At 45.6% G+C, this 18,850-nt stretch overlaps 1 protein-coding gene across 2 annotated transcripts in view; it reads right to left on the reverse strand.

Moving 5' to 3' along the window:
• LAMC2 (laminin subunit gamma 2) overlaps window positions 1–18,850 on the reverse strand; it is a 61,716-nt gene that overhangs the window by 11,039 nt on the left and 31,827 nt on the right. For both annotated transcript variants that reach the window (XM_019952719.3, XM_019952720.3), the window contains 11 exons: window positions 15,897–16,033; window positions 14,984–15,106; window positions 13,524–13,713; window positions 10,102–10,214; window positions 7,065–7,283; window positions 6,251–6,433; window positions 5,372–5,617; window positions 3,176–3,321; window positions 2,020–2,176; window positions 1,502–1,707; window positions 359–438 (listed from right to left, as the gene is read on the reverse strand). In XM_019952719.3, the coding sequence (XP_019808278.2) occupies window positions 359–438; window positions 1,502–1,707; window positions 2,020–2,176; window positions 3,176–3,321; window positions 5,372–5,617; window positions 6,251–6,433; window positions 7,065–7,283; window positions 10,102–10,214; window positions 13,524–13,713; window positions 14,984–15,106; window positions 15,897–16,033 (1,800 nt within the window). The remainder of the gene's footprint in view (window positions 1–358; window positions 439–1,501; window positions 1,708–2,019; window positions 2,177–3,175; window positions 3,322–5,371; window positions 5,618–6,250; window positions 6,434–7,064; window positions 7,284–10,101; window positions 10,215–13,523; window positions 13,714–14,983; window positions 15,107–15,896; window positions 16,034–18,850) is intronic.

Raw genomic sequence — 18,850 nt, forward strand, 5'->3', positions numbered from 1 at the left:
GCTTGGTGTGGGAGCCTGGGATCCCTCAAAGGTGCAAAGCATGCTTTTCCAAGGGCTGATTCATTTGATGGGGCCCAAGGAATTATATCTGACATACACCAAAGCCATGCTGTTGAGTCATAGAGAAATCTGCGAAAGAAACACCCTCGCCCCCAACTCCTGCCAAGTGACCTTGCCCAGTGGCCACCTATATACACTAAAAGCCAAGGGGTTAAAAAAATGGCTTCAGGGCGGGGGGATGGCTGCAAAGGAGCCTGGAGATAATGAATATGCTTTGTTCCTGAATACCCTGCAGCGCTGTTCAAGGCTGGCCTTGCAGAGGTGGTCTGAAGCAGAGGTGCCCTCCAGGACTGCTCACCTGTCGGCCAGTCTCGCGGCCTCCTGAGCTAGACTTTTAAAGCCGTTTGGCCCCATATAGTCCTCTGAGGGAGGAACGTCCTGTGGAAAAAGGACAATTGGTTAAGGCTTTGCCGTGAGCCTACATATGAGCCATGGAGCCTAAGCAGGTTCTGCACCTGTTCTGTCAGAGCCACTTGTCATTAGTCACACAGCATTCTACAACGTGACATGTCGAGTCCCTGGTCACGATGGCCATTACATTAAAAAATGTATAGACAAGAATAAAATAGAAATCCAAGTTTAAAGGAAGTCTATATAGATATAGATGCATTTTAAAATATATACATGTTTATATTTGCATATGTATTCAAAGTCCAGTAGAACATAGACCAAGTTTTAATGGTAGTTATTTCTTAGTAATGAGATCATAGGGAATTTTATGTATTTTCTGAATTTTTTACAAAAGGAAAATCAATACACACTATTTTTAAATCCTTCATTTTCTCATCATAATATCTGATTATCTTCCAGTTTTCTTTATCCACCTCCTATCCACCCACTTACATTATTATCACCACTGCCTTCTTTATTTAGAACGAGAAGAGTGCTCATTCAAACCTCTCCCTCCGACCACACTACAAACTACGTCATTAAGAAAATCATACTGGCAACATTTTTTCCCCTATTTTAAGAACCATGTCGTTATTGGCCTCCTTCCTTCCTTTCTTCTTCCTTCCCTTTCTTCCTTTTTCATCTGTTCTTTATTTCTTTCTTCCTCTCTCTCTCCCTCTCTCTTTCTTTTTTACAGCAAACATTTATCACAACCACACATTGTGCTACAGGCTGAGAATGTAAACATGAACAAAATTGAACCCTGCCCTCTGGGAACTAACAACCTAGAAGAGTTGCAGAAAGAAGGGAGAAGAGACGGCCAAGATGAGGCTATGGGTAGCAAGAAATGAACTAGGAGAGGACATAACACAGTAAAATGGGAAACTGCAGGAAGCCAAGGAAGATAAACAAAGGTGCAGCTGCTGCAAGGAAGAGAAGTCTAACTGTCTGCCAGAGAGACCAGAAAACCAGAGAGACAAGGTGAGCCTGTGACATGGGCAGTCTTCCATCTCAGCAATGACTCCCAGTCCCCTAACCCAGCGCCACCTACGGTGTTTCGCAGGGCAGCTTCACTTTCCTCCAGGCTCAGGCGCATCTGAGTGATGAGCCTGTGAGTATCCTGAACTCGGTTCTGATGCTGGCTGCCCAGGGCCCGAACTCTTTCCACAGTCATCTTGAGGTCATCCAGGCGGTTCCGGTAGCTATTCTCTTGGCTCCTGGCCTTGGCCAACTGGAGATTGAGGGATCTAATAGCACCTGAACACCAACAAGGAAAGGGAAGATAAGCACGTTGGGGGGCCAAGTCGTCAAATATAACAGAGGGTTGAAAAAGTGACTTTAACTGGCTTATGGCAAAATAGTAAAAACCCAACATATGAATGCATGCAACTGCTCTTTTATCTCCATCATTCAGATCCCAGGAGAACATCACAGACAGTCCTTCCACCTCCGCAAGGGCTAGGCAGAGACATCTGCTGAACTGTTACCACCGAAGATTCTGTGACCCAGTGTATTGCTTTCTAGGACTCCGAATTCTCTCCTTTGTGAAGGGAAATTGGCCTTCATCACCTTCTGAAATCTGGGCTTCTCTCAGAATGTCCTGAAGGGTCTGCTCAACCCACTGCATCCTGCCCTCCAGCTCTGTGTTAGGTACTGCTCCACCGTCACCCTGAGCCTTTGAAATCAGGGTCTCCAGGTTCTGGAGCTGCTGCATAAACTGATCCATCTGAAACCACACAGGGAAGAGGATTAGAACAGGTGACAGAGTTCATGGTCAAATAGCAGGTACCCAGGGGCTAGTAGCTAAAAGCCCAGAAATGCTTGGCATGTCATGTTAAAGTTCAGATTCTAGAGCCTAGACTTTGAGTCTGAATCCTGGCCCCACTATTCACTAGCTGTGTGACCTTGGGTAAGTCATTTTCTTTATCCATAGGATGGGGATAATAATAATAATATCTCACAGACTTATTACTTGGACTAAATGAGTTAGTATTTGTATAGTACTTAGAACAGTGCCTGGAATAAAGTGCTACAGAGGGCTGGTTAAATAGATAAATTTTAAAAAATAGGTTAAGTTTGCTCTACATTTGGGTTCTGTTTGGGCCCTTTCCTCCCCCACCCTTCACCCCAGTAAAATATTAATAATTAACAACAACAACATCAATTTCATTCTTCTCTGGAATTTGAATGAGAAACTTCTGGAGGCTATTCCTGCCTTGACAGACTTGACACCTCCTCATATGTTTTATACATTTATGTCTCCTTCATTTGTTTTATAAGGACATCGCTTGGGAAAAAATCCAGCTAGAAAGTGGCATATTATAATGGAAAGAGCACTGAATTTAGAATCAGGGGACATGGATGGTATTCTCGGTTCCACCTGGCCATGTGACTTTGAAAAATTACACATTTTTCAAAACGTTGTTTGCTCAGTGAAAGCTGAGATCAGAATGCTTTTCCTTCCAATTTGACTAAGTTACCATGAGTACCGAATGCGGCAGTATCTGCAAAAGGGGTTTTGAAAATGGTAAATATAAGAACATAAACCTGAAGTATTTTTACTAGTATATGGAAATTTTTTTAACATAGCAATTTTTAAAGGGAGAAATAGTAATCCCCGCCCCCGTCCCCAGGAGTCTAGGAGAGTCCTGGATTTGTGACAGAACCACCCAGGAGACACTTCAGGATTTTACTTCTGCGGGTGAGGTCTGGCTAGCATGCACACCTGAATCTTCACTTGATTATAGCAAGCTGGACAGATGGTTAATGCTGCATGCTCACAGTTGAGGCCGCCAAATCCTGGCTTGCAAACACAGCTGCCATCACTTCTACACTCCACGGGCTCCGAGCCCACTGGGTTGCAGTTGCAAGCTAGAGAAAAAAGACGGATAAACAGGAAGCTTTCATGTCAAGCTAATTCCAGAAACTGGAGGTATAGCAAAGAGAAAAGGAAGATTGAGTCACCAAGGGCAAAGAATCTTTCTTTGCCCTTGTTGATTCATATTGTGTTAGATTCATTTCTTGGCTATGCCTCCAAGCACATTCCCACAATACACAGAGGTCTTCGGAATCATCTGGCAAGTTTGTTTGGGGTGTGTGTCTGGATGAAGACACTATAACAGTTCATCCTTCCTAGTGGCACTTATTTACTTCCTCCCATTAAGTCATAAGCCTGCTGGATATTCTGCAGACACTCTGGCTTTGCTCACAGGGAAAATAACATTTCTTCTGGGCCTATATGTGCCAGAAGTAGACATCTCTCTGTATATACACAGATGAGGAATATGAGCTCAGAGAAGCTGAGTAATTTGACCTAGGACACACAGCAAGAAGATGGCAAGCTGGAATGAGAACCTGGCAAGAGCCAGTGATATTTTCCTTCTGCGGTAAAGCGGTACCTTTATTCAATCAAATTGATTCAGTACCACTATGTGTCATGTTCTGTTCTAGGAGCTGAGGATGTAACAGTGGGTGAGACACTACTCTACCGGAGTGATTCTTTGGGTTACTCCACCTTCAGTGCTCACAGAACACTTGGTAGTATGATCATATGTCTAAGCGTACTGTCATTATTTGCTTACATATTTGTGTGTCTTCCTTATTAGCATATGAGCTCTTTGGGAGCTGGAGCTGACTTATTCATTATTATAACCTCGGTATCTAGCTCCACACTGGGTACATGGTAAGTTCTTGATAAAAGATAGTTGAGTGAAAAAATGTATGGTCTAAAGGCAGTGAAATCTCTATTAATAGCACCTTATAGATGGAATTATATAGTTTATAGTATGCTTTCTCATATGCTATTTTATCTTTGCAAACCACTTTGAGTAAAATATTAATCACCCATATGAGGAAACTGAGGCTCAGAGAGATTAACTGGCATGATCAGCGTAATACAACAGGTATGTTAAAAAAACTGGACTTGAACTCAGTACCGCTGATGTCATGTGGATGCTTCCTATCATAGGACATCACACCTAACCCACAGGCTGGGGTCAGGGCAGGTGGAATTCGTGCCCCTGGGTAGAAGCCCCAAGTTGCACAGAGGTCCTCAGCATTTCTGGGGCTGGGGACTCTGGTGTGAGTCGGGGGGTGGCTCTGGGCTCCCTGCAGACCTCCTGGGGGACCAGGAGTCCTCCAATCTCGGTCCCCAAAGGCACTCTGAACCTTAAAATGAGGAAGCTCCTGAGTTCTGGGCACCAGGGCTGGTCTGGGACCTTTGTGACCTAGGGGTGAGTCTGTGGGGCAGGCCAGCTCCCTAGAACGGAATTTGCCTCTAGAACAGAACGTGTTCGAAGGCTTGAAAGAAGGGCTGAGCAAGAGGCCTGATCGGCACATTCATGCTTTGATCTGAAGCGGCCCCCAGGAATGCTCCACGGGAGCTACTGCTTTGAAGCCCAGTCTCCTTAGGAGACGTTTGGACTGTTACCTTTCTGTACATCAATCGCACTGACTTCCTGAGAGGGTCTCTTCAGCTGCTTTACCACCCACTCCCCTCCCACTTCAGTGTGTTCAGGCTTCGTCACCTTTATCACCTTCCGATTCAAGGTCTGGCAGCCCCTCCCTGTCTACCAGCCTCGGGACTGGGCGCTGGAAGCAGCCCCATTTCAGCTCCTCTTCCACTCTGGAGCATAAACCTGACCTTTTGCACTTCTCCCGCCCAGCTTTAACCCTTTCAACACCCTCCAGCTCTGACTCCAGAGCCCTGATGCAGGGGACACGGGTCTTAAGACCTCTGACAGGTGAAAGGTCCAGGCTGTTCATGAGCCAGTCGGTCAGAGAAACCAAAGCAGCACCGCGATATTACCTGCTGTGGGCCTTGCTGGTCTGTATGTTCTGACACACGTACACACACAGGCGTGCACTCACGCACACACACGCACACACAGGCTGTCCGATCCGTCTAGGGGTGCAGTCCTACCTCGACACTTGTCCATTGGGTTGGGAGCCAAGGGGTCCCCGAAGTAGCCTGCTTTGCACTGGTCACAGTGGGCACCGGCTGTGCCGTGGAGGCATTTCAGACACCTGCCCGTCAGGCGGTCACAGTTCCCAGAGGCACTGGGGTCCACATTGTTGTTGCACTGACAGGGTTGACAAGGCCTCACTGGGCCGTGTTCCCCAGAGGGGTCCCCAAAGTAGCCATCGGCACAGAGCTCACAGCGGGCACCTGGAAGGAGCAAAGAACCAAGCCCGAGCGATCACTCACTGGCAGCAAAAGCAGACGCAGAGGACGAAAGTGTAAATAGCCCTCTAGAGGAGCTTTCCCCATGGACCCCAGAACAGTACTTCAGGAACAGGAGCCCACGGCCAGGGCCTGGCTCTTCCACTCCACGGTGGTCACAGACCTTAGAACCCAAGCGCCACTAGGAGCCTTCCTGCCGGTTAACTAGCTGACTGGGAAAAAGTCAGCTTGAGACCCATACCACTGAGACTGCTGCTGAAGAGAAACTCTTCTTTCAGACTGACCAGCAGAGAGATGCGACATTTATAAGGCCACTACGTTTTCCTTCTTCACCTTGGTTCATTTTTAAAAACTTAGTTAAACCCTGTATTTCATCTGAAAACTTCATCTCCTAATTACAAACCTCCTAAAACAGCTTTAGATGTTTCCTCCACGTAACTGTACACTCTGCCCTTCCTCCATCCACTTGAGCTCTCGGGCATCGACGAGCTATCCTTATCTTTAAAATGAGCCCATTTAGACTAACCCTGAGTAATGAAAACTCCCTGGGAATCCCTTGGAATAGAAGCTATCCTTGCAGATTCACGGCATCAGGACAGGGCAGGCAGCTGGCCTCACCAGTGACACCGTGGGGACAGTTATTGCACACCACCTCCTCTGTCTCTGGCATCACGGAGCAGCTGAACCCATTGCGACAGGGGCAGGGCTTGCAGCTGCGGGGGTCACGCGGGTCGTTGTAGAAACCAATGGGGCAGTCGGCACACTCGATGTCAGGGTTTTCATCCCCTGAATAACAATCTCCTGGGGGGGCAGAGGAAGAATGGAGGAGCAGAGAAATGAGCAGGGTAAAACTGTACACTTGCTTTAATACGCATGACATGTGCAAGTCAGAGCTTAGTAACTCACAGCCTGCCTTTCTGAAGCTTTCCCCAGAGTGCCTGAGCGCGGGTACTCTCCTCTGCCCTAGTACCAACTCTAAACATGGCCACGACCCTGAGTCTCACCCTCACTCTCCCAGGCTAAGCAGAAATACACTTCCTCTACCAGCCATGACTTAACACTGCTCCCCTGTCCCCCAAGGCCTGACACCATTTGTCCGCACATTCATTCCAGTCCTGACATTGCCTTTGATCTCCCCGTACAATGCTTGCAACTCGACACCAATTCCCCCACCCCGCACTGAACCATGACAGCCATTTCCTGTAACCTAGCACCTTTCTCACAACCCTGTGGCATTTCCATAATGAAAAGGATTGTGTGTAATAAAGCGCCATGTCCATCTTCCCTGACTCCAGCCCTGCTTCCCTTAATCCTTTCCCATCTCTGAAATGAGTTCAGGCATGGTCTTTCCTACACAGCTCTCTCTTCCGCGAGAGACCTCAGTCGCCTGGCTGTGCCCCCAACCATCTGGTCCAGGTGTCATTTCACTCACCTGTGTCTGGATCACAAGCCCCTCCTCCTTGGCAGTTACATGGAATACAGGTGCCAAAAGGTCCCAGTCTGGCTGAATCTCTTTTGTAGCCAGAAGCACATTCCTGGCAGAACTGTCCCTTGTACCCGACAGGACACACACATTGTTCAACCCATGGTGCTGGGGCTCCAGAGATGGGGCGAGCTGAGATCAGGGTCACATTGTCAAGGTACCCAGTACCTGCAAGAGAGGGAACACGTTAGAAGCAGCAAGGGGTAAGGTCCAAGGATCTAAAGTCAGGCCTCTCATTGGATTTTATTTCTCTTAACTCCCTGATGAAATGAAAATTCACGGTTTTAAGGCAAGACAAGAAAAATTTAAACATAAAATTTTTCTCTGGGCTTCCCTGGTGGCACAGTGGTTGAGGGTCTGCCTGCCCATGCAGGGGACACGGGTTCATGCCCTGGTCCCAGAGGATCCCACATGCCGCAGAGCGGCTGGGCCCGTGAGCCATGGCCACTGAGCCTGCACATCCGGAGCCTGTGCTCCGCAACGAGAGAGGCCACAACAGTGAGAGGCCCGCGTACCGCAAAAAAAAAACCAACTTTTTCTCTGCCCTTTGACCTCCTCATTCCCCTCGAGTTGCATTGTACATCTGCATTATGTGTTAACCAGACCTCCCCTGTGGCAGAAATACCTGCTCAACTATAAAGATCAATTTTTCTCCTTCTGGCGCCAGCCATGTAACTCCTTAGACGATAACATTCCTTTGTCAATCCTTTAAGGGGTCATGATGACCCACTACTCGCCTTGTACGTGCAGACATCTTTGGTGAACTTTATGTACAATGCCAATATTTCATTTTCCCTTAAAGATAGCAATTAGTGCAGAACAGACTGGTCAGATGACCTGGGGAGACACTGGGCCGCACCTAATGGAAGTTCTTAGCTTAAATACTTGCTTATGACCTATTAATGTTACTAGCTATATTATATGCTACCTATTTTACAAAGATTATTGTTTCTCGCATTACCAAATGTGTGATTGATCCTCAGATGAAATTAATGATGATTAGGCAACTTGAAACAATTTGATCAAATATATCGTTCTACAAGATTGTAATCATGCATAATAACTCTAGATACGGGAAGAAGCAACAAGAGGGAACTATTTCCTGGACCATAACAGAGTAGAAAGACAGGAGGTCCAGAGGCTTTTGGCTACTGTTAACTGAACCTAGTCCAGTAATAGCACGTTCTGTGGCCTGTCAACGACATCCTCAACTGACCTGGGAATGTGCGCTCCTAGCAATTGCTCACGAAATGCCTCCCAGACCTTGGTTGAACTTAAGACCGAAAGGGAAGGGATTGTAAAATAAAGAGTGTTGCCCACTATCCAGATCTACAAGAATGAAGTCTTTAGCCACTGCAGTCGCTGACCTAAAGTACATCCTGAAAGGACTTCAGGGCGAAGATCAGGGTGTGGTACCTTGTGCTCTAGGAAACCTGACAGAACCGGCCCTCAGAGAGTTAGATATTTTCAGGAGAAAATTTTATGAGCCCAGTTTCTTGCATCTTCCCGTACTTAGAAAAGCACTTAAACCATTAACTAAGGTATCTGTTCCTTGCAAATAGTAGTAACCTTCTACCAAGATGTGTGCTTGATTGAACGTAGCTTCTCCCCAATCACATATATACTGGCTTCCCCTTTACCTGTTTGGAACAGTCTTCAGAACTCTCCGAGAGACTGTCTTCTGGGTTATAATTCTCATATTGGCTCAAATAAGATTTTCCATTTCTTTCTTAGATTGACAATTTTTAAAAATTTATTTATTTTATTTTTGGCTGCGTTGGGTCTTCGTTGCTGCACGCGGGCTTTCTCTAGTTGCTGCGAGCGGGGTCTACTCTTCATTGCGGTGTGCGGGCTTCTCATTGTGGTGGCTTCTCTTGTGGAGCATGGGCTCTAGACGTGCGGGCTTCAGTAGATGTGGCTCGTGGGATCTAGAGCGCAGGCTCAGTAGCTGTGGCGCACGGGCTTAGTTGCTCCGTGACATGGGGGATCTTCCCGGACCAGGGCTCGAACCCGTGTCCCCTGAATTGGCAGGCGGATTCTTAACCACTGTGCCACCAGAGAAGCCCTCTTAGATTGACTATTGATGAATTTTTTTCATTGATAGCCCTATCAAAGACAGTTCGTATTCACTCACTATGCCATGCATAAAGATATAGCAGTTCATATGACTGACTGCATAGGCTCTGGTGTCAGAAAAATCAGGGTTTAAATTCTGGCTCAATCCTCACTATCTGTGTGAATTGGGCAAATCACAAAACACCTCGATGACTGTGTTTCCTCAACAGTAGAAAAGAAATGACAGTGGTATCTACCTCCTATGTTTCTTGTGAAATTAAATGAGACAATGCATGTATTGTAGTGTGCTTGGCACATAGTAAAGATTCAATAAATTGTTAGTAAGCACCTTTTCTACTTCCTGCTTTATTCACTATATCAGTGACATGGAAATGGTGCAGGCCAGCCATCCTTCCTTTTCACATGTGTGCTAAAAAGCTTAAGGAGGTCTCATTTAAATAATCCCAATCGAGATTAGGAGTACCCAACATAGTACATAGTATATAGAAGTTCAATAATAGGAATTAACAGAATACATGGTGATATCCGAACGTGGTAGCACCGAGTATAATTCCAAAGGAAAGTTACTCAAGAAATAAAGAGAACAGTGTTGTAGATGCGATTTCCGAGCTAAGGGAACGTGCCTTTTGCTGTAGGTTATCTTCTTCAAATAATCAGCTTTAATCTAAATTCAGAGGCTCTTTAGCAAGGAAGCATCATTCATTCTTCATTGGTGCTGACCTCTTTTTAAGAAACGTTCTTTCTTAACAACTTCTTCTAGAATGTACAAATCTAGACCCAATCAGAGACTCGACATCAAAACCATTAAGTCGTTTGTTTAATTGTTTGGAGACTGTCACCACCTTAGAGAGCTGAAGCAAATTAAACTAAAACCTAAGAAGAGAGAAATTCATTTCTTTTAGCCACTTACTGTATTCTCCATAGGTAGCTCGGATCTGCAGGGCTGTGAGGTTCCGCAGTAACCTGCGATACTCAAAGTAACTCAGCTGGGGGCTCCAATTACTGCTTGGATTTTCATTTAATCTGCATGATTTAAAAGCAAAAGCTGAAAATCCAACTCTTATCAAATCTTATAATGCGTATACCCGATACAAATTATGCCTGAGAATGGGGGAATAGCTAAGCCCCTTCACAGCCCTGCTTGTACGGGGATGAAGGACTGGTAGTCACATCCTCATAGGCACAAGCCTGGAACTTTCTCACTCCATGGGGAGTGCAAGCCCCACAGGATTTGCTGGAGGGCATCCCAGTGCAGGAAGCCAAGCTCCCGGGGTCACAGCATCCAGTGCTGGTCCAGGCCCTCAGAGACCACTTTCTATTCTTGGTCACACAAAACCTAACAGCAGGAACATCTCTGAGTTCCAGAAGCTCTGATCCTCGAGAGCCATCATTCATTTTTGGTTTTGTTGTTTAAATGATTTGTTATCTGAGCACATTTCACCTCCTATTTTCAAAAGTCAGTTTCCACCTTCTACACTGTCCACATGTAATACTTCCTAGTTTGGCATCATGTTGCCTCAACGCATCACATCACCAGCCCCTGTACTATTCTTCTTTATGTTGTCTTGATTTCTACTGGAATAGCCCTTCCAGGAACCATACTAACCCTTTTGTTTCATCCACTGATTCGTGAAATAACTGTTTACTGTGCACTTGGTTTGAGCCAGAAGCTGTTTCAGGACGGAGGATACAAAGGCAAGTAGAGTGAGGTGATCAGTGTCTCCCAGGGGTGGCGGGTAAACAAATAATTATGATACAATGCAGAAAGGGCTATAACAAAGGCATAAACAGGATGCCATAGAAACTCAGGATGGACTGTAACTTTACCTAGGATTCTGAGAAGGCTAATATAAAGGAAAAACCTGCAAGCTGAATCTTAAAGAGTAAGTTCACCAAGCTGAGAAGGTGGGAATGGGTATTCCAGCGTGGAGAGCTGGGTGTTTGTATCGTTAGAATAAGTTGCACTCAGTTATTTAAGAACACATTGTGTGTGTGCTGTGGGTCTTCTATTCTCTATTACCTTTACCTCTGCCCTGGGGTAGGTCCCCAACAACCCTCACTTGAACCACTGTGAATGTGTCCTGGTGGTTCAATTAAAGACCCTACCCAAACTGTCCTTCACACAGTATTTGCACCCAGGCTTCACATCTGATCACGCCAATTCTCGACTTCCAATCTCTCAATAGCTTTCCATCATCTTGTAGGCATGGGCAAGATCTCAGCACCTTGACATGACCCAAGAACCACCATGCTGGGTCTTTTTCCAGCGTTTTCAATCTTATCTGCCCATCTCCCCTATACACGCTGTGTTCCAGCCATAAATACTGCTTACCAATCCCCTGTATTATGCCTTTCCACGTTCCCACATATACTCACATGTACAGGTTGTCCTGATTTTGTCCCTGGGAAAGCCCTGTGCTTCTTCCTGTTCTCAGTCCACACACTGCGTCCTTAGTAATGCTTTTCCTGGCTCCTCCCAACTCCCCATGAGCATGCACCACCACTGAAGAGATTTTGTATTGTGTTATGTTTGCTTTTTGACATGTTACATATCCTACTAGACAAGAGCTCTTGAAGGACAAACACCACGTTCCTTCATCTTGAATTCTCAGTCTCTGACACAGTACTAAGCACTTAATAGGCACGTCCCCCTCCCCTGAACTCTCTGTACCCACCATTCAAAATCCCCATTCTAGAGAGAAAATATTTGCAAATGATATATTTGATAAGGGATTAATATCCAAAATATACAAATAAATTATACAACTCAACATCAAAAAAACAAACAGCTTAATTAAAAAGTGGACAGAGGACCTCAATGAACAGTTTTCCAAAGAAGGCATACAGATGGCCAGCAGACACATGAAAAGATGCTCAACATCACTAATCATCAAAGAAATGCAAATCAAAACCACAATGCATACCACCTCACACCTGTCAGAATGGCTCTTATCAGAAAGACAACAGATAACAAGTGTTAGTGAGGATGTGGAGAAAGGGGAATGTTTGTGCACTGTTGATGGGAATGTAAATTGGTGCAGGCACTATGAAAAACAGTATGGAGGTTCCTCAAAAGAGTAAAAATAGAACTACCATATGATCCAGCAAGTCTACTTCTGGGTATTCTTCTGAAGAAACAAGAATACCAATTCAAAAAGCTATATGCACCCCTATGTTCACTGCAGCATTATTTACAATAGCCAAGATATGGAAAGTATCCATCAATAGTGGATAAAGAAGATGTGGTATATTTGCATGTGTGTGTGTGTGTGTGTGTGTGTGTGTGTGTGTGTGTGTGTGTGTGTATGCAATGGAATATTACTCAACCATAAAAAAAGAATGAAATCTTGCTATTTGCAGCAGCATGGATGGACCTAGAGGGTATTATGCTAAGTGAAATAATTCAGACAAAGAAAGACAAATACCATATGGCTTCATTTATATGTGAAATCTAGAAAACAAACAAACAGAACAGAACAAAAACAGACTCATAGATACAGAGAACAAACAGGTATTTGCCAGAAGGGAGGGTGTGGGAGGATGAGTGAAATAGGTGAGGGAGATTAAGAGGTACAAACTTCCAGTTATAAAATACATGAGCCACGGGGATGAAATGTACATCCTGGGGAATATAGTCAATAATGTGATAACACTGTATGGTGACAGGTGGTAACTAGAATTATCAGGGTGATCATTTTGTAATGTATAGAAATATCAAATCACTATGTTTTAGACCTGGAACTAGCATAGTGTTGTAGGTCAATTATACTTCAAAAAATATCCCATTCCACAGGATAACATGTAACCTCCTTAGACACACATGGGGCCATCCATGACCTTACCTCAGCCTCTTTCTCCGACCTCACTTCTCACGGTATTCCTCTCCCTGACCCCATGCTCCACTCATGCTTAACCACTTAGAATTTCCTAAATGTACGAAACTTCCTCAAACATACTTCTTCTGCCATGTTAACCTTCCCCCCTTTTCTTTCCTTAAAGAGCGGCTCTTCACTTGTCACATCTTCTTGGGAAGCTTTCCTTGATCACTCCAGTGTGAGTTACTGATATCTCCTGTGTGTGTTCAAAGCACCTGTGTCCACCTTGTCCCTTACAAGCTGCACTATAATCATCTGTTTATTTTTCTCCCCCATTAGCTTGTCCGGGGCTTGTGGGCAGCAATCATGACCTGTCTCAGCACATAACACCATGTTTGGTACATAAACGGTGCTCAGAAAAGCTTGTTGAACCAATGAATGATGACTGGATGAACAAAGGAATCAGACTTCAGTCACAGTTTGCTCTCTTTGACCCACTTGTAGTCTCTCTCTTTACCTGAAAGTGTAAGTCTTGGTGACCCCACAAGGCAGTGTCTTGCCAGGTGGAATCAAGGGAGCTGTGATCCGTAGACCAGCACCTTCCAGGATCACGTCATGGGCGGATGGGTGTCTGCCTCCCCTGTCCACACGGTAGTCAAAAGACAGGCTTTGCCCATAGCTCACCTGTTGATTCCCAAGAAATTTGGCTGTGAAATAGAATTCGAAAAGACTGAGGTCAGTTCTGAGACTGGAGAAGCAAAGAAGTAAGTAAGTTTTCATCAATGTTGGCAATTTCTCCTGGGGTCCTACGTTACCCACCCATCACCCCTCCCCAGCCACCCTGCCAGAAGAGCCAGTTCATGGCAGCGGACATGGCCTTGCAACTCTTGGCCACGAAGAAGGGTTAGTTACTGAAACGCTAAAAGGGCCTCATTATAAGACAATTCCATCCGTTACATGATTCATAACCTGGCCCCTGTGACAGACCAATATGTAAAGATCCCAGGTGTATCAGCAATAATACCATTTGTTACATAATGCTTTCTAGTTTACAGAATACTTTCGCCGACATCATCACATTTGATGGCAATAATTCGTGGAGGTTGTCATTATTCAACAGCTGAGGGAACAGAAGTTTGCAAAGGTTAAGAGGCCACCTTGCCCAGGAGTCACATATTAGCTAAGGATATGAACTAGGATTAAAATTCTAGCCAGAGGGGCTTCACTGGTGGCTCAGTGGTTGAGAATCCGCCTGCCAATGTAGGGGACATGGGTTTGAGCCCTGGTCCGGGAAGATCCCACATGCCACAGATCAACTAAGCTCGTGTGCCACAACTACCGAGCCTGCGCTCTAGATCCCATGAGCCACAACTACGGAAGCCTGTGAGCCAAGACTACTGAAGCCCGCGCGCCTAGAGCCCGTGCCCCGCAACAAGAGAAGCCACTGCGATGAGAAGCCCGTGCACCTCAACGAAGAGTAGGCCCCACTCGCCGCAACTAGAGAAAGCCTGCACGCAGCAACAAAGACCCAACGCAGCCCAAAATAAATAAATAAATTAATTAATTAAAAAAAATTCTAGCCAGAGCTTTTCCATCCAGCTTCTCTGACTACTGTATATTTTTAAAATTTACAAGCGGTTTAAAGCTTTGAGAAATGGTTTCTTTTCACTTTTCCATCTGTTTCTCAGTAGACCCACAGATTTGACCACTGTCCTTATTTCTTGTCTTGATGGGAAACCTAGAAACTTCCCATTTGACGGAAGTAGGGACCTGAACCAGGGTCTGACCACCTGGACAGCCAGTTCTGCTGTACTGTGCCATGACTTTGTCAAAAAGGGCTGAAGCCCCACTTGTCTCCTGGAGATACTACTGCCCAGAACACGAAGTGATAAGATGTCCACATTTTCTAACCCCATTTTTCTATCCTGACTTCTTAGTGTTCTAAGTTGGCTTCTACAGGAAAAATACCGTACATACCAGGAGCTATAAAATAGACAGGGTCTGACTGTCGTGCTGAGCTAAACACATCTCGATGGCGCTGTGACCATTGGAGTTTTGCAGGAGACCCATTTCTTTGGACAGCCTTCCAGCCATCAACATCTGAAACACAAATAAAACCACTCTGCATTTGGACAACATCTACTGAGTTAAACAAGGCAAGACTTGCTTGCTACTCACTAGCAGTGAGTAACAAGTGGGGATTTCTTCATGTTTCCACATTCGTGTACCATCCTCAAAATCCCCTATGCGCCTCTCTACTTTGTATTCACCTTCACCCACTCCTGCCCTACAGCTGCTGTGACTTCTTGTCTCCGAGTCTGACTCTTGGAATAAGAGAGCATGTTTTCATCTGCCTATAATTTGTATTTTTATTTTATTTACATAAACAGGGTCTGGCCTTAGTGAGGTAAGAGGGTCTAGTATGTTCAGAGAGAAACTCAGAGTTGAAATCATATTAATCTCCCATAGTTTTAGAGTGCTTTGTAGCTTGGTAACTAATTTCACATAAATCAACTCGTTTGGCCTATGTGAAAGCAGTATTATGAGTGAATGTGAATTCCAGGAAGACTCATGTTAAGCCCTTCAATCCAAAAGAATGATTCTTTTGTGGTTTTAAAATAGATGAGATGGGAAATGCAGGGAGATGAAAATCTGGTCTCTTTTTAGTTATTTTTTTAAGTTATTCATAAGCTGGTCTGAGTAAACTATTCAGCTATAACTTTTACAAGACATTAGGCTCTTCCTTATTGCCTCAAAAGTAATATACATTTAAAGCGAGAAGAGAGCTGCTAAAGATGACTCAAGGACCCCATGCTGTGGACGGAAGTCTATAAGCACAAAACCCTATACAACATTAAAAGCAAAAAACCTAGAAAACAGATCGCTTTACCTTGATGGAAGGTAGAGGTGATTTTATGGACACTGTAGTCTCCAGAGCTTCGGCAGCTGGCTGAATGCCCGTAGCAAAAACACTGGGTACAGCCCTCAGGGTTTCCCCCATCCAGGTGATAGTAACCTGGTCGGCACCTGCAGTGATGTTTTAGAAATCAGGACAATATTATAGGTTATTTCTGTCCCTATAGAGAATATGATCATTTCTACTTTCTCTTCCACCCGGCCCATTAATTCCCAAAGGTGAGGAATACTAAGTTGCACATACCACCCCCCACTCCCAGACCCCCCAATGGACAAATCACAGCTCCTCATTAAGAAAGCACAAAAGGGCTTCCCTGGTGGCGCAGTGCTTAAGAATCCACCTGCCAATGGAGGGGACATGGGTTCAATCCCTGGTCCAGGAAGATCCCACATGCCGCGGAGCAGCTAAGCCCATGCGCCACAGCTACTGAGCCTGCGCTCTAGAGCCCGCGAGCCACAACTACTGAGCCTGCGAGCCACAACTACTGAGCCTGCACGCCTAGAGCCTGTGCTCCGCAACAAGAGAAGCCAACACAATGCGAAGCCCGTGCGCCGCAACAAAGAGTAGCCCCGCTCGCCGCAACTAGAGAAAGTCCGCGCGCAGCAACAAAGACCCAACACAGTCAATTAATTAATTAATTGATTGATTGATTAATTTAAAAAGAAAGCATGAAGAATATTCACTTTCTCTTGCTCTGGTAAAGCAGTATCATGTTTGATGTGATGGTCTGGAAACAGTGATTTTTCCCATCCTTGGTGAGGAATTGAGTGGGCAAGATGGGGAGGGGTCAGGTAGGGATATGCAGAGCTGGCCCTGTCCTGGAGTAAGTATTTAACGGGGGCAAAAGGGTGGGAAGTGGGGGCCAGCAAAAGAAAGGCAAATGCTCCCGCCCCAGCACCCACTCAGCTGTACTGACCCCTCCCAGACCACCCTCCCTGGCATTGCCCACCATCCCTGCCCCTTGTACCTAGGCTCTGACCCCAGGGGAGGGGGCAGGTGAGGTTATGCCAAAAAAGGATGGCTAGAGGCTCCTACAAAAGCAAAATGTAAGCTGGCCTCCCCTCTGCTCCCAGCTCAAGCCCTCCGGTGACTTCTCTGGGGACCGCAGCTGGCAGACAAGTCCTGGAGGCTGGGGTCATAGAGAAGAGGGCAGGGGAAGCCGGGAAGGATTTGTTTTCTTCTCTGTTCAAGTTAACGACATCCTTCTACATGAAATAATGGTAGTTTCAATTATTTATTTAGCACTTGTGATATGCCAGGCACCTTACTTATGCTCCCTCATTTAATCCTCACTACAACCTTTTGAGATAGGAATTGTTATTTCCAATTTTCTTAGATGATAAGACCAAGACCAGAGAGGTTAAGAAACTTGTTCAAGGTCATACAACTGGTAAGTGGCTGAGACAAAATTCAAACTCAGGTATATCTGCTGATAAATTAAGTGGTCTAATCCACTGGACTATATGTCAAGAATATGTTCATTGTGCAAAATCATGGAAAAGCAGTTTAGCCGTGAACAACAGATGCTTCAGAGACCAGCTGTAAATAAATAAGTTGGGGTTTTTTTTCCTATAGAGAAAGGGTTTAAAAAATCATTATAGTTTCTGTGGAGGAAACCTTCAGATTAAAAGAGATTAAAAACCAAGGAAGGGGGCTTCCCTAGTGGCTCAGTGGTTGAGAGTCCGCCTGCCGATGCAGGGGATGCGGGTTCGTGCCCCGGTCCGGGAAGATCCCACGTGCCGCGGAGCGGCTGTGCCTGTGAGCCATGGCCGCTGAGCCTACGCGTCCGGAGCCTGTGCTCCGCAGCGGGAGAGGCCACAGCAGTGAGAGGCCTGCGTACAGCAAAAAAACAAAACAAAACAAAACAAAAAACAAGGAAGGAAGGAAAGAAGGAGGGAGGAGGGGAGGAAAGAAGTGGGGAGGCACAGAAAGGGTGGAGAGGGAATGATAAAGGAAGGGAGGTGGGGGGAGGGAAGTGAAGGGAATCAGGCAAAACTAAACCACAGTGTTTAAGGATGTACTTGGGTAATTAATTATGAAGAAAAGTAAGTGAGTCAGAATAGTGGTGACCTCTAGGAAGGAGAGAGGGTGTTACGAGGCCGGCATAGTTTTAGCAAAGGTCTATTTCATATAATTGGTGCTGCTGGCAACATTTTACATGACTTTCTATTTCTGTGTTCTATTTTGAAATTTAAAATGCTTTCAAAAAGAGACTCCTTTTTTAACACTTAAATGTATGTTTCCTCACCCCCCACCTCAGCAGCAAAGAACCCCCTGAAAACAAAAGCCAGGAATGTACCTGGCATTTCCTCTGCCCAGGTATACGAGACTGGCAGGATGCCAAAGAACTGCTTTCTTTCATTAAGGAAATAAGAGGGAAGCCTTTACCTCTGGGGCCTACCTCGCAGCCCTCTGCTCACAACAGTATCAGGAGAGGGAAGAGTTTTTAAGTCTGGGCACAGTTTGTACTTAAGGAATTTCCTGCAGCAGCAACTAAAGGTGGATAGACCTGGTTGCACCACCTGTCCCAACGTGGTTTGGGACCCAAAGGGCTCTTACATCTCCCCCCCTATTTCATGTGTGTGCATATAACCACCATCCCATCCCCGGTCCTTTTCAGCACGAGACGGTTATCTGTGGCCGTACACTGCGATATTCCCACTTACTAAGATTTTCCCAACATGTTTAATTAGACCAGGCCTTTCCTGGGACCAGGTTGAGTCATGTGACCTCATCGCAGCGTACCACCTTGCATAGAGCACCTGGGATTTAGAGCCAGCTGGCCAGGGACTCACTGGGGCCCTGTGCCTCTGTCACAGCATAAACAGAGAAGGGACCCAGAGCAAAAGCTTGGAGTCCAGTGAGATTTGGGGCCTTGTTGCACTTTTTTTAAGGTCTAGTTTTTGAGGGAAGTCCCAGTGGTTAAG

The sequence above is a fragment of the Tursiops truncatus genome, chromosome 1, assembly GCF_011762595.2.
Source record: "Tursiops truncatus isolate mTurTru1 chromosome 1, mTurTru1.mat.Y, whole genome shotgun sequence".
NCBI classification, from domain to species: domain Eukaryota; kingdom Metazoa; phylum Chordata; class Mammalia; order Artiodactyla; family Delphinidae; genus Tursiops; species Tursiops truncatus.